This window comes from Moschus berezovskii, chromosome 11 (genome assembly GCF_049115385.1).
Source record: "Moschus berezovskii isolate FMDL1 chromosome 11, NW_MosBer_1.0, whole genome shotgun sequence".
NCBI classification, from domain to species: Eukaryota; Metazoa; Chordata; class Mammalia; order Artiodactyla; family Moschidae; genus Moschus; species Moschus berezovskii.
This window is the reverse complement of record NC_142470.1, coordinates 60,027,433-60,046,680: the sequence shown is the minus strand read 5'-3', so window position 1 is coordinate 60,046,680 and position 19,248 is coordinate 60,027,433. Positions and strand designations below refer to the sequence as shown.

At 40.5% G+C, this 19,248-nt stretch overlaps 1 protein-coding gene across 2 annotated transcripts in view; it reads left to right on the top strand.

Moving 5' to 3' along the window:
• EIF2AK3 (eukaryotic translation initiation factor 2 alpha kinase 3) overlaps positions 1 to 19,248 on the top strand; it is an 84,564-nt gene that overhangs the window by 48,886 nt on the left and 16,430 nt on the right. Inside the window, exons 6-13 of one of the 2 annotated variants that reach the window (XM_055399616.2) lie at positions 74 to 236; positions 1,607 to 1,747; positions 2,592 to 2,714; positions 4,662 to 4,879; positions 5,279 to 5,391; positions 11,341 to 11,463; positions 15,627 to 15,776; positions 17,480 to 18,260. In XM_055399616.2, the coding sequence (XP_055255591.2) occupies positions 74 to 236; positions 1,607 to 1,747; positions 2,592 to 2,714; positions 4,662 to 4,879; positions 5,279 to 5,391; positions 11,341 to 11,463; positions 15,627 to 15,776; positions 17,480 to 18,260 (1,812 nt within the window). The remainder of the gene's footprint in view (positions 1 to 73; positions 237 to 1,606; positions 1,748 to 2,591; positions 2,715 to 4,661; positions 4,880 to 5,278; positions 5,392 to 11,340; positions 11,464 to 15,626; positions 15,777 to 17,479; positions 18,261 to 19,248) is intronic. The other variant, XM_055399617.2, reaches the window with a different exon arrangement.

The following is a 19,248-nucleotide window of genomic DNA, read 5'->3' as shown; positions in this document are numbered from 1 at the left end:
GTTGGGATACATATAAATACTGCTTGAAGATATTTAAATTTTCTTTTCCATTTTTTTTTGCTTGTTTGTTTAGTTTTGTACTCCTATTGCATCTGCCTGGTTGGTTAAGGATGGCAAAGTCATTCCTATCAGTCTTTTTGATGATACAAGTTACGCCCCCAACGATGGAGTTTTAGAAGAGGAAGAAGATATTGTAGAAGCTGCCCGGGGAGCCACAGAAAACAGTGTTTACTTGGGTGAGTGGGTGTCTCTTATCTCGAGATAGTACGTGTTGAATCCAGGTTTTATTTCTACCTGGTCTCTCCCTACTTCAGGTGTGCCTATAGTAGTTTTAAGTCCTTAGTACATTCTCTGGCCTTAAGATTTATACTTTGATTTCTGTTCTGCAGTGTTTTCTCATTCTTTCAGTTCTGAAACTTCCAATTACCATAGTGTATTCTTTTTCTCAGAGACCTTTATTTAAAATGCTTAAAAATGTTGCCATTATGTAGCATGGTTTCATGATGTATCCTCAAAGTCTAAAACTTTTTACATTTCTATTTGTATCCCTATCAACTTGCTCCCTCTTAAAGATTGTGTTTAGTCTATACATCTATACAGCTTATCTGAAAAATTAAAACAAAATTCTTGTGTGCTACTGGGCAGTTGAAAGTCTTTAATACATTTTGAAAACCCTAAAATCTAATTATTTGAACTAATTTTGTGGCCAAATACTCAAAATTCTTTTAACGCTATCATCAATGTGCTGCCCACCCCTCAATCTCAGTGAAATGCAAGAATCTGAAAGAGTAACATCACACACATGATATGATAGTATTTAACTGAATTGTTAGTATCTTATGAATGATAGGTGTTTAGGTTTACTTCAGTTCAGTTCAGTTCAGTCGCTCAGTCGTATCCGGCTCTTTGCGACCCCATGAATCACAGCACGCCAGGCCTCCCTGTCCATCACCAACTCCCGGAGTTCACTCAAACTCATGTTCATAGAGTCAGTGATGCCATCCAGCCATCTCATTCATTGTCGTCCTCTTCTCCTCCCACCCCCAACCTTTCCCAGCATCAGAGTCTTTTCCAGTGAGTCAACTCGTCGCATGAGGTGGCCAAAGTATTGCAGTTTCAGCTTTAGCATCAGTCCTTCCAATGAATACCCAGGATTGATCTCCTTTAGAATGGACTGGTTGGATCTCCTTGCAGTACAAGGGACTCTCAAGAGTCTTCTCTAGCACCACAGTTCAAAAGCATCAATTCTTAGGCGATCAGCTTTCTTCACAGTCCAACTCTCACATCCATTCATCTAAGCTGTTAGTTTCCTAAGAGTACAATTATTTCTTTCAGTTTTCCTGCCAGAGGGGTTTTCCAGTTTTTGCCAAAGATTATTCAGTGAGAAACATTGTAACTTGTACATACTTTCCTGCCCTGTTTTTGTTGAATAACCTTTAGGTCAAATTTGAGTGCTTCCTGCATGAGTCTTTGGAAAGAGCTGTGTAGCACATGAATAAATAACTGAAATTCATCTAATTTTATTAAATCAAAGTGAACCTTTTTGAAAAAAAAAATCATTGGCACTTGATTCTAAATGTAATTGACAGGGTTCTGGTTGATTTAGGAATGTACAGAGGCCAACTGTATCTGCAGTCATCAGTCAGAATTTCAGAAAAGTTTCCTACGAGTCCCAAGGCCTTGGAATCTGTCAATAGTGAAAATGCTATTATTCCTTTGCCAACCATCAAATGGAAACCTCTAATTCGTAAGTGAACTGTGAACTTTTATAAATGTTATTAAGATGTTCAGAGGCCTGATCATGACTGTCTTTGCTCTAGTTTTGAGTATCACAAGGATCAGAACTGTTATATACTGTGTACTTTCTAATGGCCCTCCTAATGGCTCAGCAGGTAAAAAAATCTGCCTGCCAATGCAGGCACAGGTTCACTCCCTGAGTCAGGAAAATCCCCTGGAGGAGAACATGGCTATCCACTCCAGTATTCTTGCCTGGAGAACCCCATGGATAAGGAGCTTGGTAGGCTACAGTCCATGGGATCACAAAGAGTAGGACAAGACTGAGCACACATGCTCGTACTTTCTAATAAATGGAGAAGGTATTTCAGACGTTAATGAATTTTAATTATCATTTACAACATGATTTCATCGAAGCAACAGCTGCTTCTGTAGAAATCAGTGTTAATAAAATGTTTCTCTAGACAGGTTAGAAAAACTTAACCATTCTCTGACCATGCCTTGGTATCATTTAGTTTATATTAAGAATATTTGTGAAACATTATCTGGCTATCACATCATATTCTTTGAGACACTCAAATGAATTGAATTCAAATATTAAGCCATCTATTTTCTTTAGCTGTCTTTCTGTACTTTGTATGTGTTTTTTTTATCATGTATACCACATCATATTTTAATGACTTGTATAAATGGCTCATCTTCTCTACAAGACTGCTTTTCAAGGGAAAAAACCTTGGGCCATTGTTTGACTAACATATTTAAACTGAACTGTGGTTGAATATCTGTGTTTTGAATGAATGAGGCATACACATTTTCATTAAAATCGTAACAGTTAAGATTTCACCATTTTCTTCTAGATTCTCCTTCTAGAACTCCTGTCTTGGTGGGGTCTGATGAATTTGACAAATGTCTTAGTAATGATAAGTTTTCTCATGAAGAGTACAGTAATGGTGCACTTTCAATCTTGCAGTATCCTTATGGTAAGTGTGATTACATTTGGACTGAAAATGGTGTCTGATTTTTCTATTTATTTTAGTTTATTAATTTGAAATTAATTAATAGAATTCAAATGCAGGGTAATCAGTTGGAGGGTAAAAAATAAAATATCTTGGGAAGCAAATGTTGTATATGGTGGCCAAGGTTCCAAAGACTGTTTGCAGGGGTTTTGTCACATGCTAGATTGGACATACCTAACTTACCTATGTTTCTATTCCTTCATCTGTAAAACAAAGATATGCTGCTCCTATATCTATATGTCAAATTGTTCTAAGGTCTAAATGAGATAATGCAGTCTTTTTTGTTTTGACATGTACACACTGCTATATTTATTTATTTATTTTTGGCTGCACTTCGTTGCTGCACGTGGGCTTTCTCTAGTTATGCAGAGCAGGGGCTACCCACAATGAGTATGCAAGGGCTTCTTATTGTGTTGGCTTCTCTTGTTGCAGGGCACAGGCTCTAGTGCACGAGGGCTTCAACAGTCCTGGTGCACGGGCTCATTAGTTGTGGCTTGTGGGACCTGAAGCATACAGGCTTCAGTAATTGTGGCTCAGTGGTTGTGACTCAACAGGCTCTGGAACACAGTTGTGGCACATGGGCTTAGATACCCCTCAGCATGTGGAATCTTCCCAGACCAGGGATTGAACCCATGTCCCCTGCACTGGCAGGTGGATTCTTATCCACTGCGCCACCAGGGAAATCCAATAATGCTTAGTCTTAATTAGTACCAAGTCTGGCAAATAGTAAATGTTTAGTAAGCATTAGTTCTTTTTATTACCTCTTACTTAATGATCAACTTATATAGTCTATGTAATATCCGTCTGTATAGTGAAAATAGATGTTTCCCTTAAGAGCTGTGCGAAAATGCTATACAATGGAATTATTTTAGTTTTGTTTTAAGACAGGAAAATTAGCATGGATGTCGAAAATAGGCGAAATTTGGCATGCAACACATTCCTATTTATTTAGGAAAGTGAAAGTGAAGTTGCTCAGTTGTGTCCGACTCTTTGTAACCCCATGGGCTGTAGCCTACCAGGTTCCTCTGTCCATGGGATTTTTCAAGCAAGAATACTGGAGTGGGTTGTATTTCCTTCTCCAGGGGATCTTCCTGACTCAGGGATTGAACCCAGGTATCCTGCCTTGTAGGCAGACGCTTTACCATCTGAACCACTGGGAAAGTTAGGGTATATTCAGATGTGAAAGTTGAACATTTTTTGAACAGTTGAACATTAAAAAAAAAATCCTCGAATTTGTATTAGGCAAAAACATAGGCTTCTAATCAGTTAGTTACCCTCGATGGTAGAACTGGGAAGTTATTGTAGAATTTAAATTGATATAGTAAAAAAAAAAAGAAAAAAAACCAAGGTGCTAAAGACTGTTATTGATCAACATAGAAGGTAAAAGAGAACTGAGTAATCTGCCCACATGGTCTAAAACAGGTTAAAAAGAAGCTGCTTTCTAGGATAGACTCATTTTGACAGCGTGAAATGAACCAGAGAACACAGTGAAAATGTTTTCCTTTCCTTGTGAAGAATGAGTCATGCTAAAATTTGGTATTTTGGTATTTTGTTGGGGCTAAATGAAAAGAAAGTTTAAAATCCTCAAAGGAAGTTTGAGTACTAACTTTTTTTTCCACTTAAAGGATTGAATTATTAATGAGATAATTAGAGGTTTTTTTTAGTCTTATTATTCAATAGAAAGAAAATGTATGATGTTATGGAATAAAGAAAAATATATCTGTGTAGAAGGAAGAAAAAGCATGGTAAATGAGGCTGTGGAAATGTGCTAAAGAATAGATGAAACTTTAGAGAAAGGAATTGAAATTGTTATAAGTCATAGGGAATGAGATAATTTTTAGCAGTTAACGGTGAAACTATATTGGTTTATCTTTTTTAAAAAACCCACTTCTAATGTTTATTTTTTTGAAGATAATGGTTATTATCTGCCATACTATAAGAGGGAAAGAAACAAACGGAGCACGCAGATCACAGTCAGATTTCTTGACAACCCGAATTACAAGAACATCCGCAAAAAGGACCCTGTTCTTCTCTTACACTGGTGGAAAGAAATAGTTGGAACCATCGTGTTTTGTATCGTAGCAACAACTTTCATTGTACGCAGACTCTTCCATCCTCATCCTCACAGAGTAAGACATTTTTTAGAATCTCATTTATCTCAGAGTGTTGGGACTATAGAAAACTTTGTGTGTGTGTGCGTGTGTACGTGTGTGTGTGCGTGTGTGTGTGTGTGCGCGCGCACACCCATGTGCTGGGCAAGGGCTGCATTTCCTTAAATTTCAACCTAAAATTACTGTTGCCTATACTTTTGTTCCCACATGCTTGTCACCCCTTCTTCACTCTTCAACCCTGGCTCCACCCTGATCATTTCCCTTCCCTTTGACAAAGAAAATGCTGTTGTTTTGTGTTCTTCTAATACATTTTCTCAGTATTGTTTGTTCTTCCATGTTATTTTACAGCCTAATATTGTTAGCTAACTTCAATTCAGCTTTTGTACTGAGAATGATTTTTTTCCCCCACCTCTTCAGCAAAGGAAGGAATCTGAAACTCAGTGTCAAACTGAAAATAAATATGATGCTGTCAGTGGAGAAGCTAATGACAGTAGCTGGAATGACGTAAAAAACTCTGGATATGTGTCACGGTAAGAGTCTTATGCTAAAGTGTATGTTTATGTGTTGTAGCTTGTGGTGGTAACTGTTCAAATCCAGAAAGGAATAGCCGTAGACACAGAGAACAAATGGATTGCCAGAATGGAGAGGAGTGGGATTGGTGGGCGAAATAGATGAAGACTAGAGTAGTTGTTCATTTAACATGTGCTCTAAACCTCCAGTTATATGATAAGTCACAGGGATATAATAGACAGTGTAAGGAATATGGTTAATGATACTACAATAACTGTCTATGGAAACAGATGGTTACTAGACTTACTGTGGTGATCATTTTATATTGTATACAAATGTCAAATCGTTATATATATAGTGCACCTGAAACGTACATATTATATGCCAACTATAGTTCAATTAAAAAAGAAGAAACAACCTCTAAACTAAGATCTTGTTTAACTTTTCTTTTTTTAATGTATGTGTACTAAGTAGCTTCAGTCATGTCCAACTCTTTATGACCCTGTGGACTGTGGCCCACCAGGCTCCTCTGTCCATGGGATTCTCCAGGCAAGAATACTGGAGTGGGTTGCTGTGCCCTCCTCCTGGGGATTTTCCAGACCCAGGGATCAAACCCTTTTCTCTTATGTCTCCTTCATTGGCAGGCGAGTTCTTTACCACTAGCGCCACCTAGGAAGCCCTGAAATAGAGTTTTATCCTTCAAGTTACTTAAGCTCATTCAAAGTGGCATATAAGACAGATAGAAGTATAGTGTTACAAAAGTTTAGAATTACAGCCACCATGTATGTCAGTTACATCTCAGTAAAATTGAAATTAAAAAAAGAATTATGGCCACCAAATCGAGTTGTTATTCAGATAACTTAGTTATTGAGGGTTTACCGTGTACTGGGCTTGACAGTACACGGTAATTGATAAGTATTACATTACTAAAATATGATATAAATGGTAATGTTAATTATTATTAGAGTATGATAGAAATCTCTTGTGTTACTTAATCCTCAGTTATTTATCTCATCCTTGTTCTGTCTAAAATAAAAAGCAGAAAAATGGCAGAAATACACCAATAGATAGATCATTGTTAAAAACAGAAGAGATTGGTTACTTAAAAAGCAGCCAGTTCAAATAATTTGAATGTAAAATGTAAGTAGAGAATCTGTTAGCAGATCTGTCAGGTGTACAGATTTTAATGCTTTGTGGGACTGGAAACGATGCTGTGATTTGGTTTTCTTATTCCATTAATTATTGCTACATTTCCCCTTGGTTTTGATATCGTGCCTAGCACTTCCGTAATGTGGGGACAAGGGGAAGTTCTGTATGAAACTTATTACTTAATATCCAGGATAACAACAGCTTTATGACAGAAAAGACTGATAATTACAACTAAAATGTTTGTTATTTTGATTATCTGTGGATTTATCTAAGCTGTATTCATACTGTATTCTCAAAAATTGAGAATTGACTGTAATCACTATGTTCTAGCAAAAGGTACTGGGTGACCAGCAAGAGGTAAAGGCTTTAATACCCTTGCTAATAGAGATGCTGATGTATATGTCAGTGGCCAACACCAGCAGCAGGCAGCGAGGGAGAGGAGAGGGGCGCACCAGCTCCACGTGCAATTCACTACCCAAGCCATTCATTGTTCATTCAACATCTATGCTGAAGAACTGTGTACAGGACAGTAGCTCAGGCTGTGGGAGAAATATCAATAAAAAGACTGGGCTTATCACCTGGAGGAGCTTAAAGTCTGTGGATGAAGGTGATACTAGATAAAACATAAACGTATAAGAAAAAAAACCATGAGCTAAGTGACTAATCCTGACCGTGATGATTCAAGAAGGTGTCATAAATGAGGTCACATTTTAATTGAACCATAAATCATGATAAGTGACAGGTGGAGATGGAGGGTGAGTGGGGTATGATGAATAAGCATATATTTTAAGGCTGTTCTGAAGAGAATTGGAATAATATACTCTAAAATTGAATCAGACTTAATTTTCCTTTCATCTTTTTCAATATGAAGAGAATGCTGGTTGTTTTTAAAATACTGGCGCTCTGTATAATACCTGGTGTTTATTGAATGCCTACTATGCCTGCAGTGCAAGAGACCTGGGTTCGATCCCTGGGTTGGGAAGATCCCCTGGAGAAGGAAATGGCAACCCACTCCAGTATCCTTGCCTGGAAAATCTCATGGACAAAGGTGCCTGGTGGGCTGCAGTCCATGGGGTCACAAAGAATCGGGCACGACTGAGCGACTAACATAACAATAACTATGTTCTAAGCATCATTAAGAGCATGGACTCTGGATTTAGTCATGAATTTAAGTCCTAAGTTGAGACCTGAGTCAAGGTGAAACTTAGGTTTATAGAGTCTGTAATCATGTATAGGATATGATTATATATATATATAATATACATATAATGGATATATCTCTTTTTCAAAATATATGTCCATTTTCATATATTAGTGTTTTCTTTAATGTAGGAAGATAATTCAGTTGGCCCTCCAGGAGGAGGACGTCAACTTCATGGGCTTTTGCAGTTGGGGAGATGGATTTGTACTGAAGTACCTTGAGTAGGTATTTTTAGGCATACAGATTATTACTCTTCATTCTCTGGACAGTATTTGGCCCATGGCAGGTTCGGATATATTGTCTCTCCTCCTAACACCACGCTTTAACCAGCTGAGCCAACTGCTAAATTAATATGAGCGTGCAAGTCATAAAGTAACAAACTTAGCCTTCTAAGGGACACCAAAGGTAATCTAGTTCAACTCTCCCTTCCGTGCCTGGAAAAATATCTTCAATAGCACACAGGCATGCATTCATTTATTTATTAATTCATGCATTACTCAGTAGATATTTGTTAGACCTTCTATTTGCCAAGTAAAACCAGACTATGGAAATACAAAGAGAAAAAAGAATGCTTTCCTGCAGTCAAGTCTGTTAGTCACTCAGTCATGTCCAGCTCTTTGCAACCCCATGGACTGTAGCCTGCCAGGCTCCTCTGTCCATGGGATTCTCCAGGCAAGAATACTGAAGTGGGTTACCATTCCCTTCTCCAGGGAATCTTCCTGACCCAGGGATCAAATTAGGTCTCCTGCATTGCAGGCAGTTTCTTTACTTTTTGAGCCACCAGGTAGTTAAGTCCCCTACAGTTTAGTTGCAGCGGAGAGAGAAAGCTACATATAAATAACTGCAAAATAATAAGACTTAATTTAAATATTCCATGTGCTGTGTGCAAAGTGCTATAAGAGCATTAAGATAGGGGTCTGGGAAGGCCTTACAGAGGTGGTGAGATGAGCAGAGTGAATGAAGAATAGAGTTTTATTAAGTCCAAATAAGTTCCCATTGGAGCAAATAGTGGAAGCAAAAGCCCTCAAGTTTGAGAAAACCTGGTGCAAGCTGACTAGAATATACAGAGCAGAGCAGGAAGGCCAGACATTAATGGGGAAATGGCAACCCACTCCAGTGTTCTTGCCTGGAGAATCCCAGGGATGGGGGAGCCTGGTGAGCTATCGTCTATGGGGTCACACAGAGTTGGACACGACTGAAGCGACTTAGGAGCAGCAGCAGCAGACTACAAAGTGGAGGTCTACCTGTAAGTGCCAGATGGCGAGTTAGCTTCTGTCCAAATACCTTTGGTGATGAGCACACTGTCTTCTGAGACATCTCAGCAGATTTCAGATAGCTTTGGTTCCTATAGAAATTTCTGGATAAAAATGTACTTACGGCACTTCCTTGGCAGTCCATGGTTAAGACTGCATGCTTCCACTGCAGGGGGCACGGATTTGATCCCTGGTCATGGAACTAAGATCCCACATGCTGTGTGGTGCAGCCAAAAAAAAAAGTTACTTAAATATAATAGGACTGATTAAATCTTTTTCATAAAATATACAGGCACTGACATAAAAATAAAATACATTTTCTACTTGAGTACAGAATGCCACAGGAGATAAAAGGTTAGAGAATTAAGGATTAATTATTTTGATGGATGATGAAAAGTACTGGATAGGACAGAAGAGTTTTAAAATTGCTATGAAAAGACAGCCTTCAGAATGGGAGAAAATAATAGCAAACGAAGCAACTGACAAAGAATTAATCTCAAAAATATACAAGCAGCTCAGTTCAGTTCAGTTCAGTCGCTCAGTCGTGTCCGACTCTCTGCGACCCCATGAATCACAGCACACCAGGCCTCCCTGTCCATCACCAACTCCCGGAGTTCACTCAAACTCATGTCCATAGAGTCGGTGATGCCATCCAGCCATCTCATTCTCTGTCGCCCCCTTCTCCTCCCGCCCCCAACCCTACCCAGCATCAGAGTCTTTTCCAGTGAGTCAACTTGTTGCATGAGGTGGCCAAAGTATTGGAGTTTCAGCTTTAGCATCAGTCTTTCCAATGAACAGCCAGGATTGATCTCCTTTAGAATGGACTGGTTGGATCTCCTTGCAGTCCAAGGGACTCTCAAGAGTCTTCTCCAGCACCACAATTCAAAAGCATCAATTCTTCGGTGATCACGACCCAGTCAAAAAATGGGCTAAGGAACTAAACAGACATTTCTCCAAAGAAGACATACAGATGGCTAACAAACACATGAAAAGATACTCAACATCACTCATTATCAGAGAAATGCAAATCAAAACCACAGTGAGGTACCATCTCACGCCGGTCAGAATGGCTGCTATCAAAAAGTCTACAAATAATAAATGCTGGAGAGGGTGCGGAGAAAAGGGAACCCTCTTACATTGTTGGTGGGAATGCAAACTAGTACAGCCACTAAGGAGAACAGTGTGGAGATTCCTTAAAAAACTGGAAATAGAACTGCCATACAACCCAGCAATCCCACTGTTGGGCATTCACACCGAGGAAACCAGAATTGAAAGAGACACATGAACTCCAGTGTTCATCACAGCACTGTTTATAATAGCCAGGACCTGGAAGCAACCTAGATGTCCATCTGCAGACGAATGGATAAGAAAGCTGTGGTACATATACACAATGAAATATTCTTCAGCCATTAAAAAGAATACATTTGAATCAGTTCTAATGAGGTGGATAAAATTGGAGCCTATTATATAGAGAAGTAAGTCAGAAAGAAAAACACCAATACAGTATACTAACACATATATATGGAATTTAGAAAGATGGTAATGATGACCCTATATGTGAGACAGCAAAAGAGACACAGATGTATAAAACAGTCTTTTGGACTCTGTGGGAGAAGGAGAGGGTGGTTTGATTTGAGAGAATAGCATTGAAACATGAGTATTATTATATGTGAAACAGATCGCCAGTCCAGGTTCGATGCATGAGACAGGGTGCTCAGGGCTGGTGCACTGGGATGACCCAGAGGGATGGGATGGGGAGGAAGGTGGGAGGGGGTTCAGGATGGGGAACACATGTACACCCATGACTGATTCTTGGTAATGTATGGCAAAAACCACTACAATATTCTAAAGTAATTAGCTTCCAATTAATTTTAAAAAATTGCTGTAAGAATAAGTGATTAACAAGTGATTCCCCATGAAGCAGAAGCTTTTTAACTTTTTATAAATTTCCCAGGGAAAAAATTAAAAGGTGTTTGTTTCATTTATGCAAATAGAAAACCAAAGAAAGCTAAATAAGATTTTATTTACAGTCAATTATGCTAAAGCTGAAACTCCAGTACTTTGGCCACCTCATGTGACGAGTTGACTCACTGGAAAAGACTGATGCTGGGAAGGATTGGAGGCGGGAGGAGAAGGGGACGACAGAGAATGAGATGGCTGGATGGCATCACCAACTCGATGGACATGAGTTTGAGTGAACTCCGGGAGTTGGTGATGGACAGGGAGGCCTGGTGTGCTGTGATTCATGGGGTCGCAAAGAGTCGGACACGACTGAGCGACTGAACTGAACTGAACTGAAGACAATTTCTAGGAGATTTAGTTTATACAAAGCAAAATTTAAAACTGTTACAAACTTTTTTTTTTAGGTATCTAACAGACTTTGAACCAATTCAGTGTATGGGCCGTGGGGGGTTTGGAGTTGTCTTTGAAGCTAGAAACAAGGTTGATGACTGCAATTATGCCATCAAGAGAATCCGTCTTCCCAACAGGTAATGGATGGTACTTTTAGTAAACTTGGAGTTGGAAATATATTATCTAATCTCATAGGCAATGTGTCCTTCTTACTGTACTCCATAGAGACAATAGAAAACATAGTTTCTGAATCTTATGTCCTAAGTGCCACCAGGTAATCAGCTCTTTTAAAAACGTCATCTACTTTGACCGCTTTGTATCCTCTAAAAAATATGCCCTGTTTTTGATTCTTAACAACTCAGGGCATTCCCACAGTGAATTTTGATAACTACAAACTTCTAATACATATCACCATTGAAAAATAATCTATATTTATTGTGGAAAATAAGAAATAGTATTAAAACAAAGACCAATCCATGTCTGCTCTACCCAGTAATAAACACTTTTAACATTTTAGGGTATTTTCTTTTGATTTTTTTTTTACTGGTCATAAATTTACCTCATTGGTAATACAGTTATCAATATAATACAATTTATCTGTTGCTTCTTTTGTTGTGTACTCAAATACACTTTGTTGTATTTTCCTTGCAATTAAGGGTTTGTTATTGAAATGCTAAAATATTTTGAAGATGTTTTATGACTGGATAATAGTCCAATGAATACTTGTGCCACATCTTATTTAACTGTTTGCTGTTATTAAATACTTAGGTTTCCAGTTTGTTGAAATTAAAAATAACTTTGCAGTGTTCATCTTTTACAGAAAATTTTGATCACATCTATTTCCTTAGGATAGGTTCCTGAAAATAGAATTTTGGGCTCAGAACGTGTGCTACTTAAAGTGACTGGCTGTCAGTAATACCTTTCTTGCCATCTGTTGTTGAAGCCTCCTGTGGGTTCTTTTCTTTAAATAATGAATTTATTTATTTTTGGCTGTGCTGGGTCTTTGTGGCTGCAGGAGGGCTTTCTCTAGATGTGGCGAGCAGGGGACTTCTGTTACTGCAGAGCACGGGCTCTCAGCACATGGGCTCAGTGGTTGTGGTGCACAGGCTCAGTTGCTCCAGCCGGGCACGTGGGACCTTCCCGGACCAGGGGCCAAACCTGTGTCCCCTGCATCGGCAGGTGGATTCGTAACCACTCGACCGCCAGGGACATCCTCTCCTCTGGATTCTTGATGAAACGTTCACTAATTGCTGGACTGTCATTCTAATGAATAGTTGAATGTGCTGTCCAACAGATAGAGACACAGGAATGAGAAGGCCTGAGTGAGACAGGCTGGAACCTGGGACCCTTTGCTGTGATGCTTGCACCTGGACACACCTCTCCTCAAGCAACAAAATACAAAGAAACTATTAATACATAGGACTAATAAATAAGTGCATGCATGTGCAGTTGGGGCAAATTGTGGACAAAAGATACAAAGAGACCAAAAAAACCCAACTGCCACTTTTGAAGATCCTGGAGCAAAAGCAGGGTACTGCGCATGCCCTCTGCACACAACAACACCTAAGGGGTGGGCAGACCTCCTAAGCCACCCCTCTGGCGCAACCCCTGGACACATGCCTGCACTCACCCCATGTAAGGAACCAACTTGCTCCTCCTCGGGTAACGAGTGAACAAGGGAACCTGTTGTTTATTCTCGCTGCCCCTGGTATATCAGGGGCCCCCATAAAGCCTTGCCTGAATTTCTTATCTGACTTCTGATCAATTTCTATTGATTAAGGAAGCCAAGAACCCTGGTTGGTAACATGAGTGCTTTGATATATAATTTTCTTTTCTTTGGTATATAATTTTTGAGTAGTTGAAATATTCCTTTATATTAGGCTCTGCATAGGATGTAAAATTAAGCAAGGCTTCTGCCCTCCAGACCCAGTAACTGTCTGAGGCTCTTGTGAAGGTGAAAGTTGCCCGGTCGTGTCCAACTGTTTACGACCCCATGGACTATACAGTCTGTGGAATTCTCCAGGCCAGAATACTGAAGTGGGTAGCCTTCCCCTTCTCCAGGGGATCTTCCCAACCCAGAGATCGAACCCAGGTCTGATTCCCTTGTATAATAACTGCAAAGTGAGGAAGATTATCACCCATGGCTTAGTTTAGTAAACAGGTTCTCATGAAAAAAGCACAGATGTAGCAAAAAAGCAGTCAAGGAAAGCAAGCCTTAATGATGGTGGCGATATCTGCACCATGTTCACAGGGAGCCTGTCCCTTGGTGGACACACATGTAGGGGAAGGACAGCCAGATAAACTAAATGGGCTGAGCATAGTCTCTATGCAAACACTCGCAGAGGTGTAAAGATTAGTCAGGATTCTGGCAGGAGTGAAGCAGGGGTGAAAGTGAAGGGGTAGTCTTAATCAGTGGTTAAGACTCCATGCTTCCACTGCTCAGGGCATGGGTTTGATCCCTGCTCAGAGAACTAAGGTCCTGTAAGCTTTGCAGCATGGCCAAAGAAAAAAAGAAAAAAATGGAGGAGTTTAGATTTTATTCCACAGACAGTCAACTTTGTGCCTTTGAGCAGAAGAATGACATGATCAAATGGGGGTGGTATGTAGTAAGAGATAAGCATGTAAGCATGTTCAGTAGATTTTTTTTTTAGAAGTTCAGTCCTAAGATGCAGAGCATTAGTGCAGCACAAGTGGAGACAGATGAGGAAGGAACTGTTCAGTCGCTCACTGGCGTCCGACTCTGTGGCACCCCATAAACTGCAGCACAACAGGCTTCCCTGTCCTTCACTATCTCCCAGAGTTTGCTCAAACTCATGTCTGTTGAGTCAGTGAGGCCATCCAAGCATCTCATCCTCTGTCGCCCCCTTCTTCTCCTGCCTCAGCCTTTTCCAGCATCAGGGTCTTTTCCAATGAGTAGGCTTTTCATATCAGGGGGCCAAAGGATTGGGGCTTCAGCATCAGTCCTTCCAGTGAATATTCAGGGTTGATTTCTTTTCAGATTGACTATTTTGATCTCCTTGCAGTCCAAGGGACTCTCAAGAATCTTCTCCAGCACCACAGTTCAAAAGCATCAATTCTTCCACACTTAGTCTTTTTTATGGTCCAACTCTCACATCCGTGTATGACTACTGGTAAGGCAGTAGCTTTGACTGTATGGACCTTTGTCAGCAAAATGATGTCTCTGCTTTTTAAATGCTTTCTAGGTTTGTCGTAGCTTTTCTTCTAAGGAGCAAGCATCTTTTAACTTCATGAGTGCAATCACCACCACAGTGATTTTGGAGCCCAAGAAAATAAAGTCTGTCACTGTTTCCATTGTTTCCCCATTTATTCTCTATGAAGTGAGGAAGAAATGAGTGTTAGGAATTAAAAGGAGGAGCTGATAGGATTTGGTCACTGAATGTGAAGAATTCAGAAACCTGTTGGAATTTTTAGGGCAGGACCATTAACAGTAATAAAGCTCAGAGAGAAAAGTAGGAGTAGCTGACTCTCTCTTGGGGAGGGAAGAGGATATAACATATTCATTAATATTATGTTGTTTCAGGTGATGGTGGAATCCCTTGAATGTGAGCTTAGATCCATAAGAAAAGGTGTCAGAGCAGATCAAATCCAGATACTTTTCTGGCTAAATATTACTGCCTGTGATATTCAGTGAAAGTGTTAGTCACACAATCATTTCCGACTCTTTGCGACCCCATGGACTGTAGTCTGCCAGGCTCCTCTGTCCATGGAATTCTCCAGGCAAGAATACTGGAGTGGGTTGCCATTCCCTTCTCCAGGGGATCTTCCTGACCCAGGGATCAAACCTGGGCCTCCTGCATTGCAGGCGGATTCCTTACCGGATGAGCCATCAGGGAAGCCTGAAGCTTTAAACAGAGAAGGGTACACATACAAGCCTTTTGGATTCTTGTATATACCTTGTCGGGGTGCTTCTTCTCTGTCCGCCAGAGCTGCCAGGCTGAGCTCTCTTTTCTGAATACTTCACTTCCACCTCTTCATCTCCCTATTAAGGAATGAGCATTAAGCGATTACCTTTAAGGGTCTGTAGTTATTCATTTTTCATCAGTTAAGAACGCTTTATTTGAATGGATGGATATACTTGTAGCACTTATTTCTAGAAGAGAAAAGAAATATTATACATTTGTTTTTAATACAACACTTTGTTGGTTTTTAGAATTATGCTACTAGGCTGATTTTTCTAATTTTTTAGAATCAAGCAAGAATTCTTTTCTTATTATTTTGCACTGTTGGATATAATTGCTTCTTCAGAGCAACCTTCAGCGTCTTTGTTTCTCTGTTTCAGGGAATTGGCTCGGGAGAAGGTAATGCGAGAAGTGAAAGCCTTAGCCAAACTTGAACACCCAGGAATTGTGAGATATTTCAATGCTTGGTTGGAAGCGCCACCAGAAAAATGGCAAGAAAAAATGGATGAAATTTGGCTGAAAGATGACAGGTAACTTGGTTTGACATAGACTTAAAAATGAGTGTTTCAGGTTAGTCTTTGACTTACATGAATAAAATATCCTCTCTATTACTATAACTTTGGAGGTTTTTTTTTTTAAAACAAAAGAATAGCACATTACTGATTCTGTTATCATGTTTTAGAATCTTCTCTAGTTACTTAAGTTGGTTTAGTTTTTAGAACATGAACTTTTTTTTTCTTTTTTTTGTCCAGAATGTGAATTTCTAAACTCATTGGTAGATAGGGCTCTATGATTTATAACTCACTGAGGGATTTACAGTAGCCTTTCTCAATGAGAGACATTGTCTGACTTTTGTTTCCATTTTTTATTTTCAATTTTCATTTAGTTTCTTAGGAGTGATGGTTAGCAATTTTATAACTCCTTTCTGAAGTAGTTTTAAACTACTTGCATTTAAAAATACATGAACTTAGGCAACCTGTAGATAATTCCTATGTTAAATATGCTATTCCCTAGAGAGAAGGTCCTTTTAAAAACTACTAAACAAAAAGAAAAAGGAAACAGGTTACTTACTAAAGGGCTGGAGTAAAAATAGACTACTTACTCAGTTGCATGAGTACATGCGTGTATGCACGCATGTGCATACTCAGTTGTGTCCGACTCTGTGACCCAGTGGACTGTAGCCCACCAGGTTACTACGTCCATGGAATTTTCCAGGGAAGAATACTGGAGTGGAATTTCCTCCTGCAAGGGGTCTTCCCCACCCAGGGTTCAAACCCACATCTCCTGTGTCTCCTGCATTGGCAGGCGGATTCTTTACCACTGAGCCACCCAGGAAGCCTGCTTACTAAATAGACTACTTACTAAAGATCTGGAATACAATTTCTGCCTTAAAGTACCTAACACAGCCCTAGATCCACATGAGGTACCTAGTTAGCTACAGTGACCATTGTCTATAGCCCAGCCACAGAAGGACCAGGAGAATTGGCTGTGTATGTTAAGCTCTGATTTGGACAGGGGCTTCCTCATCATAGGTACTGAGGGTTCCTGGCCTTGATCTTCCTTTCTGCTTTGTGTTTTACTTAGAACTGGCTCCTCTGGGCATGACAGTCCCAGATAACAGTTTCTGGTATGAAATCAAGCTTTCCAATTAAGGAATGGCCCGACTGTGATCTTTGTCTCCTGTGGCATGTTTTCATTGAATTTCTATGTCCTCCTTTGGTGACTGGCTTTATTATAGTTGAAGCTTTGGAAGTAAAGTGTGTAGTTACAACATTGTAAGTCAGCTATACCTCAATAAAAATAAATCAATAGAGGGTAGGAGGGAGGCTCAAGAAGGAGGGCATATATGTATACTTATAGCTGATTCATGTTGTACAGCATGTATGCTAAGTCGCTTCAGTTGTGTCAGACTCTGCAACCCTATGAACCATGGCCTGCCAGGCTCCTCCCTCCATGGGATTCTCCAGGCAAGAATACTGAAGTGGGCTGCTGTGCCCTCCTCCAGGGGATCTTCCCAACCCAGGGATCAACCCCACGTCTCTTACGTCTCCTGCATTACCACTAGCACCACTTGGGAAGAACATAACACTGTAAAACAATTGTGCTTCAGTAAAAAAATAAAAAAAAAAAAAGATACTCAAAAAAATTAATAAACAAGCAGACAGAGGATGTAGTTCATGCAATTTAATCTGCACATGTTCACTCTTGTGCCTTTTACTTCTCTCACTCTTAGCACAGACTGGCCACTCAGCTCTCCTAGTCCCGTGGATGCGCCTTCTGTTAAAATACGCAGAATGGATCCTTTCTCTACAAAGGAACGTATTGAAATCATAGCTCCTTCGCCAGACAACAGCAGGTCTTTTTCAGCTGGGATTTCCTGCGGCCAGACCAGTTCATCCGAGAGCCAGTTCTCTCCGCTGGAGTTTTCCGGAATGGACCACGGAAGTGTGAGAAAGTCAGCAGATGCGGTGTGCCAACTCCAGGACAGCTGCCTTACAGACTGCGAGGGGGAGGATGGTACCATGGATGGTAATGATGAAGGGCACTCCTTTGAACTTTGCCCTTCAGAAGCTTCTCCTTACGTAATGTCCAGGGAGCGAACCTCCTCGTCTATAGTATTTGAAGATTCTGGCTGTGATAACGCATCCAGCAAAGAGGAGCCCAGAATGAACCAACCGCCTGTGGGCAACCATTATGCGAATAAACTAACTGCGCTCCGGCATTCCAGTAGCAAATCTTCTTCGGAACCTACTGTGTCTGTTTCTCCGTCAAGACCAACCACTTTAAGTTTAGACCTCACTAAAAGCTCGGTGGGGAAACTCCAGCCCAGTTCGCCCAAGGTGTATCTGTACATCCAGATGCAGCTGTGCAGAAAGGAAAACCTCAAAGACTGGCTGAACAGCCGCTGCACCATTGAGGCGAGAGAGAGGAGCGTATGTTTGCACATCTTTCTGCAGATTGCAGAGGCAGTGGAGTTTCTGCACAGCAAAGGGCTCATGCACAGGGACCTCAAGGTCTGTTATCTGTGGTTTGTCACTTGAGGGTTTCAGCCTGTTTTATTTTTCTATTTGTTTATTTCACTTACTTATTTTTAAAAACTTGATCTTATTTATTTGAGTGCATTGGGTCTGTGTTGCCGCACACAGGATCTTTCAGTGCAGTGGCTTCTCCTGTTGCAGAGTACAGACTCTAGAGTGCAGTGCATTGACTTCATTAGTTGTGGTGCGTGGGCATGCTGTGGTGCGTGGGCATGCTCTAGTCCATGGGCTCGCAAAGAGTTGGATGTGACTGAGCCTCTGAATTGAACTGAACTGATGGGCTTAGTTGCTCCCCAACACGTGGGATCGAACCGGTGTCCCCTGCATTGGCGGGTGGATTCTTAACCACTGGCCCACCAGGGAAGTCCTTTACTTATTTATTTTTCTTTTTAGAAGATTGACTTGACTTTTCTGAACCACTTTTCAGAGTCAGACCCGTCTGGGCCAGCCCCCTAGGAGCTGAGTGAGTGCACGGCTCAGCCTCAGTTTGTTATTCTTCAGTTGCTTGGTCGCGTCTGACTCTTTGCCACCCCGTGGACTGTAGCCAGACAGGCTCCTCTGTCTGTGGAATTTCCCAGGCAAGAATCCTGGAATGGGTTGCCATTTCTTTCTCCAGTACTTATTTATTTTTATTGCAGTAACACAATGTTGTGTTAGTTTCAGGTGAACAGCAAAGTGATTCAGATACATATACATATATTCCCAGTTGAAAAGTTCTTTACTGTGTTCATTCTGACCTGTCACTGAGCCCAATGTTAAGCCTTCTAGGCCCTCTAACCTTTCTATATTTTGGTCACGTGTTTGTCACATGTCAGTCTCTGCTCAACTGCCAGCAGTTCTCAGGGCTCCATGTTTTAAGTCTTTTGGAGGTTCTGGGGAGAAAAGTATTTTTTTTCTGCTGCTGTTGATCAAGAAGTCCTGGGGTTTCTTCTAATTGATAAGCCAAGGACACACTGTTGTTGTT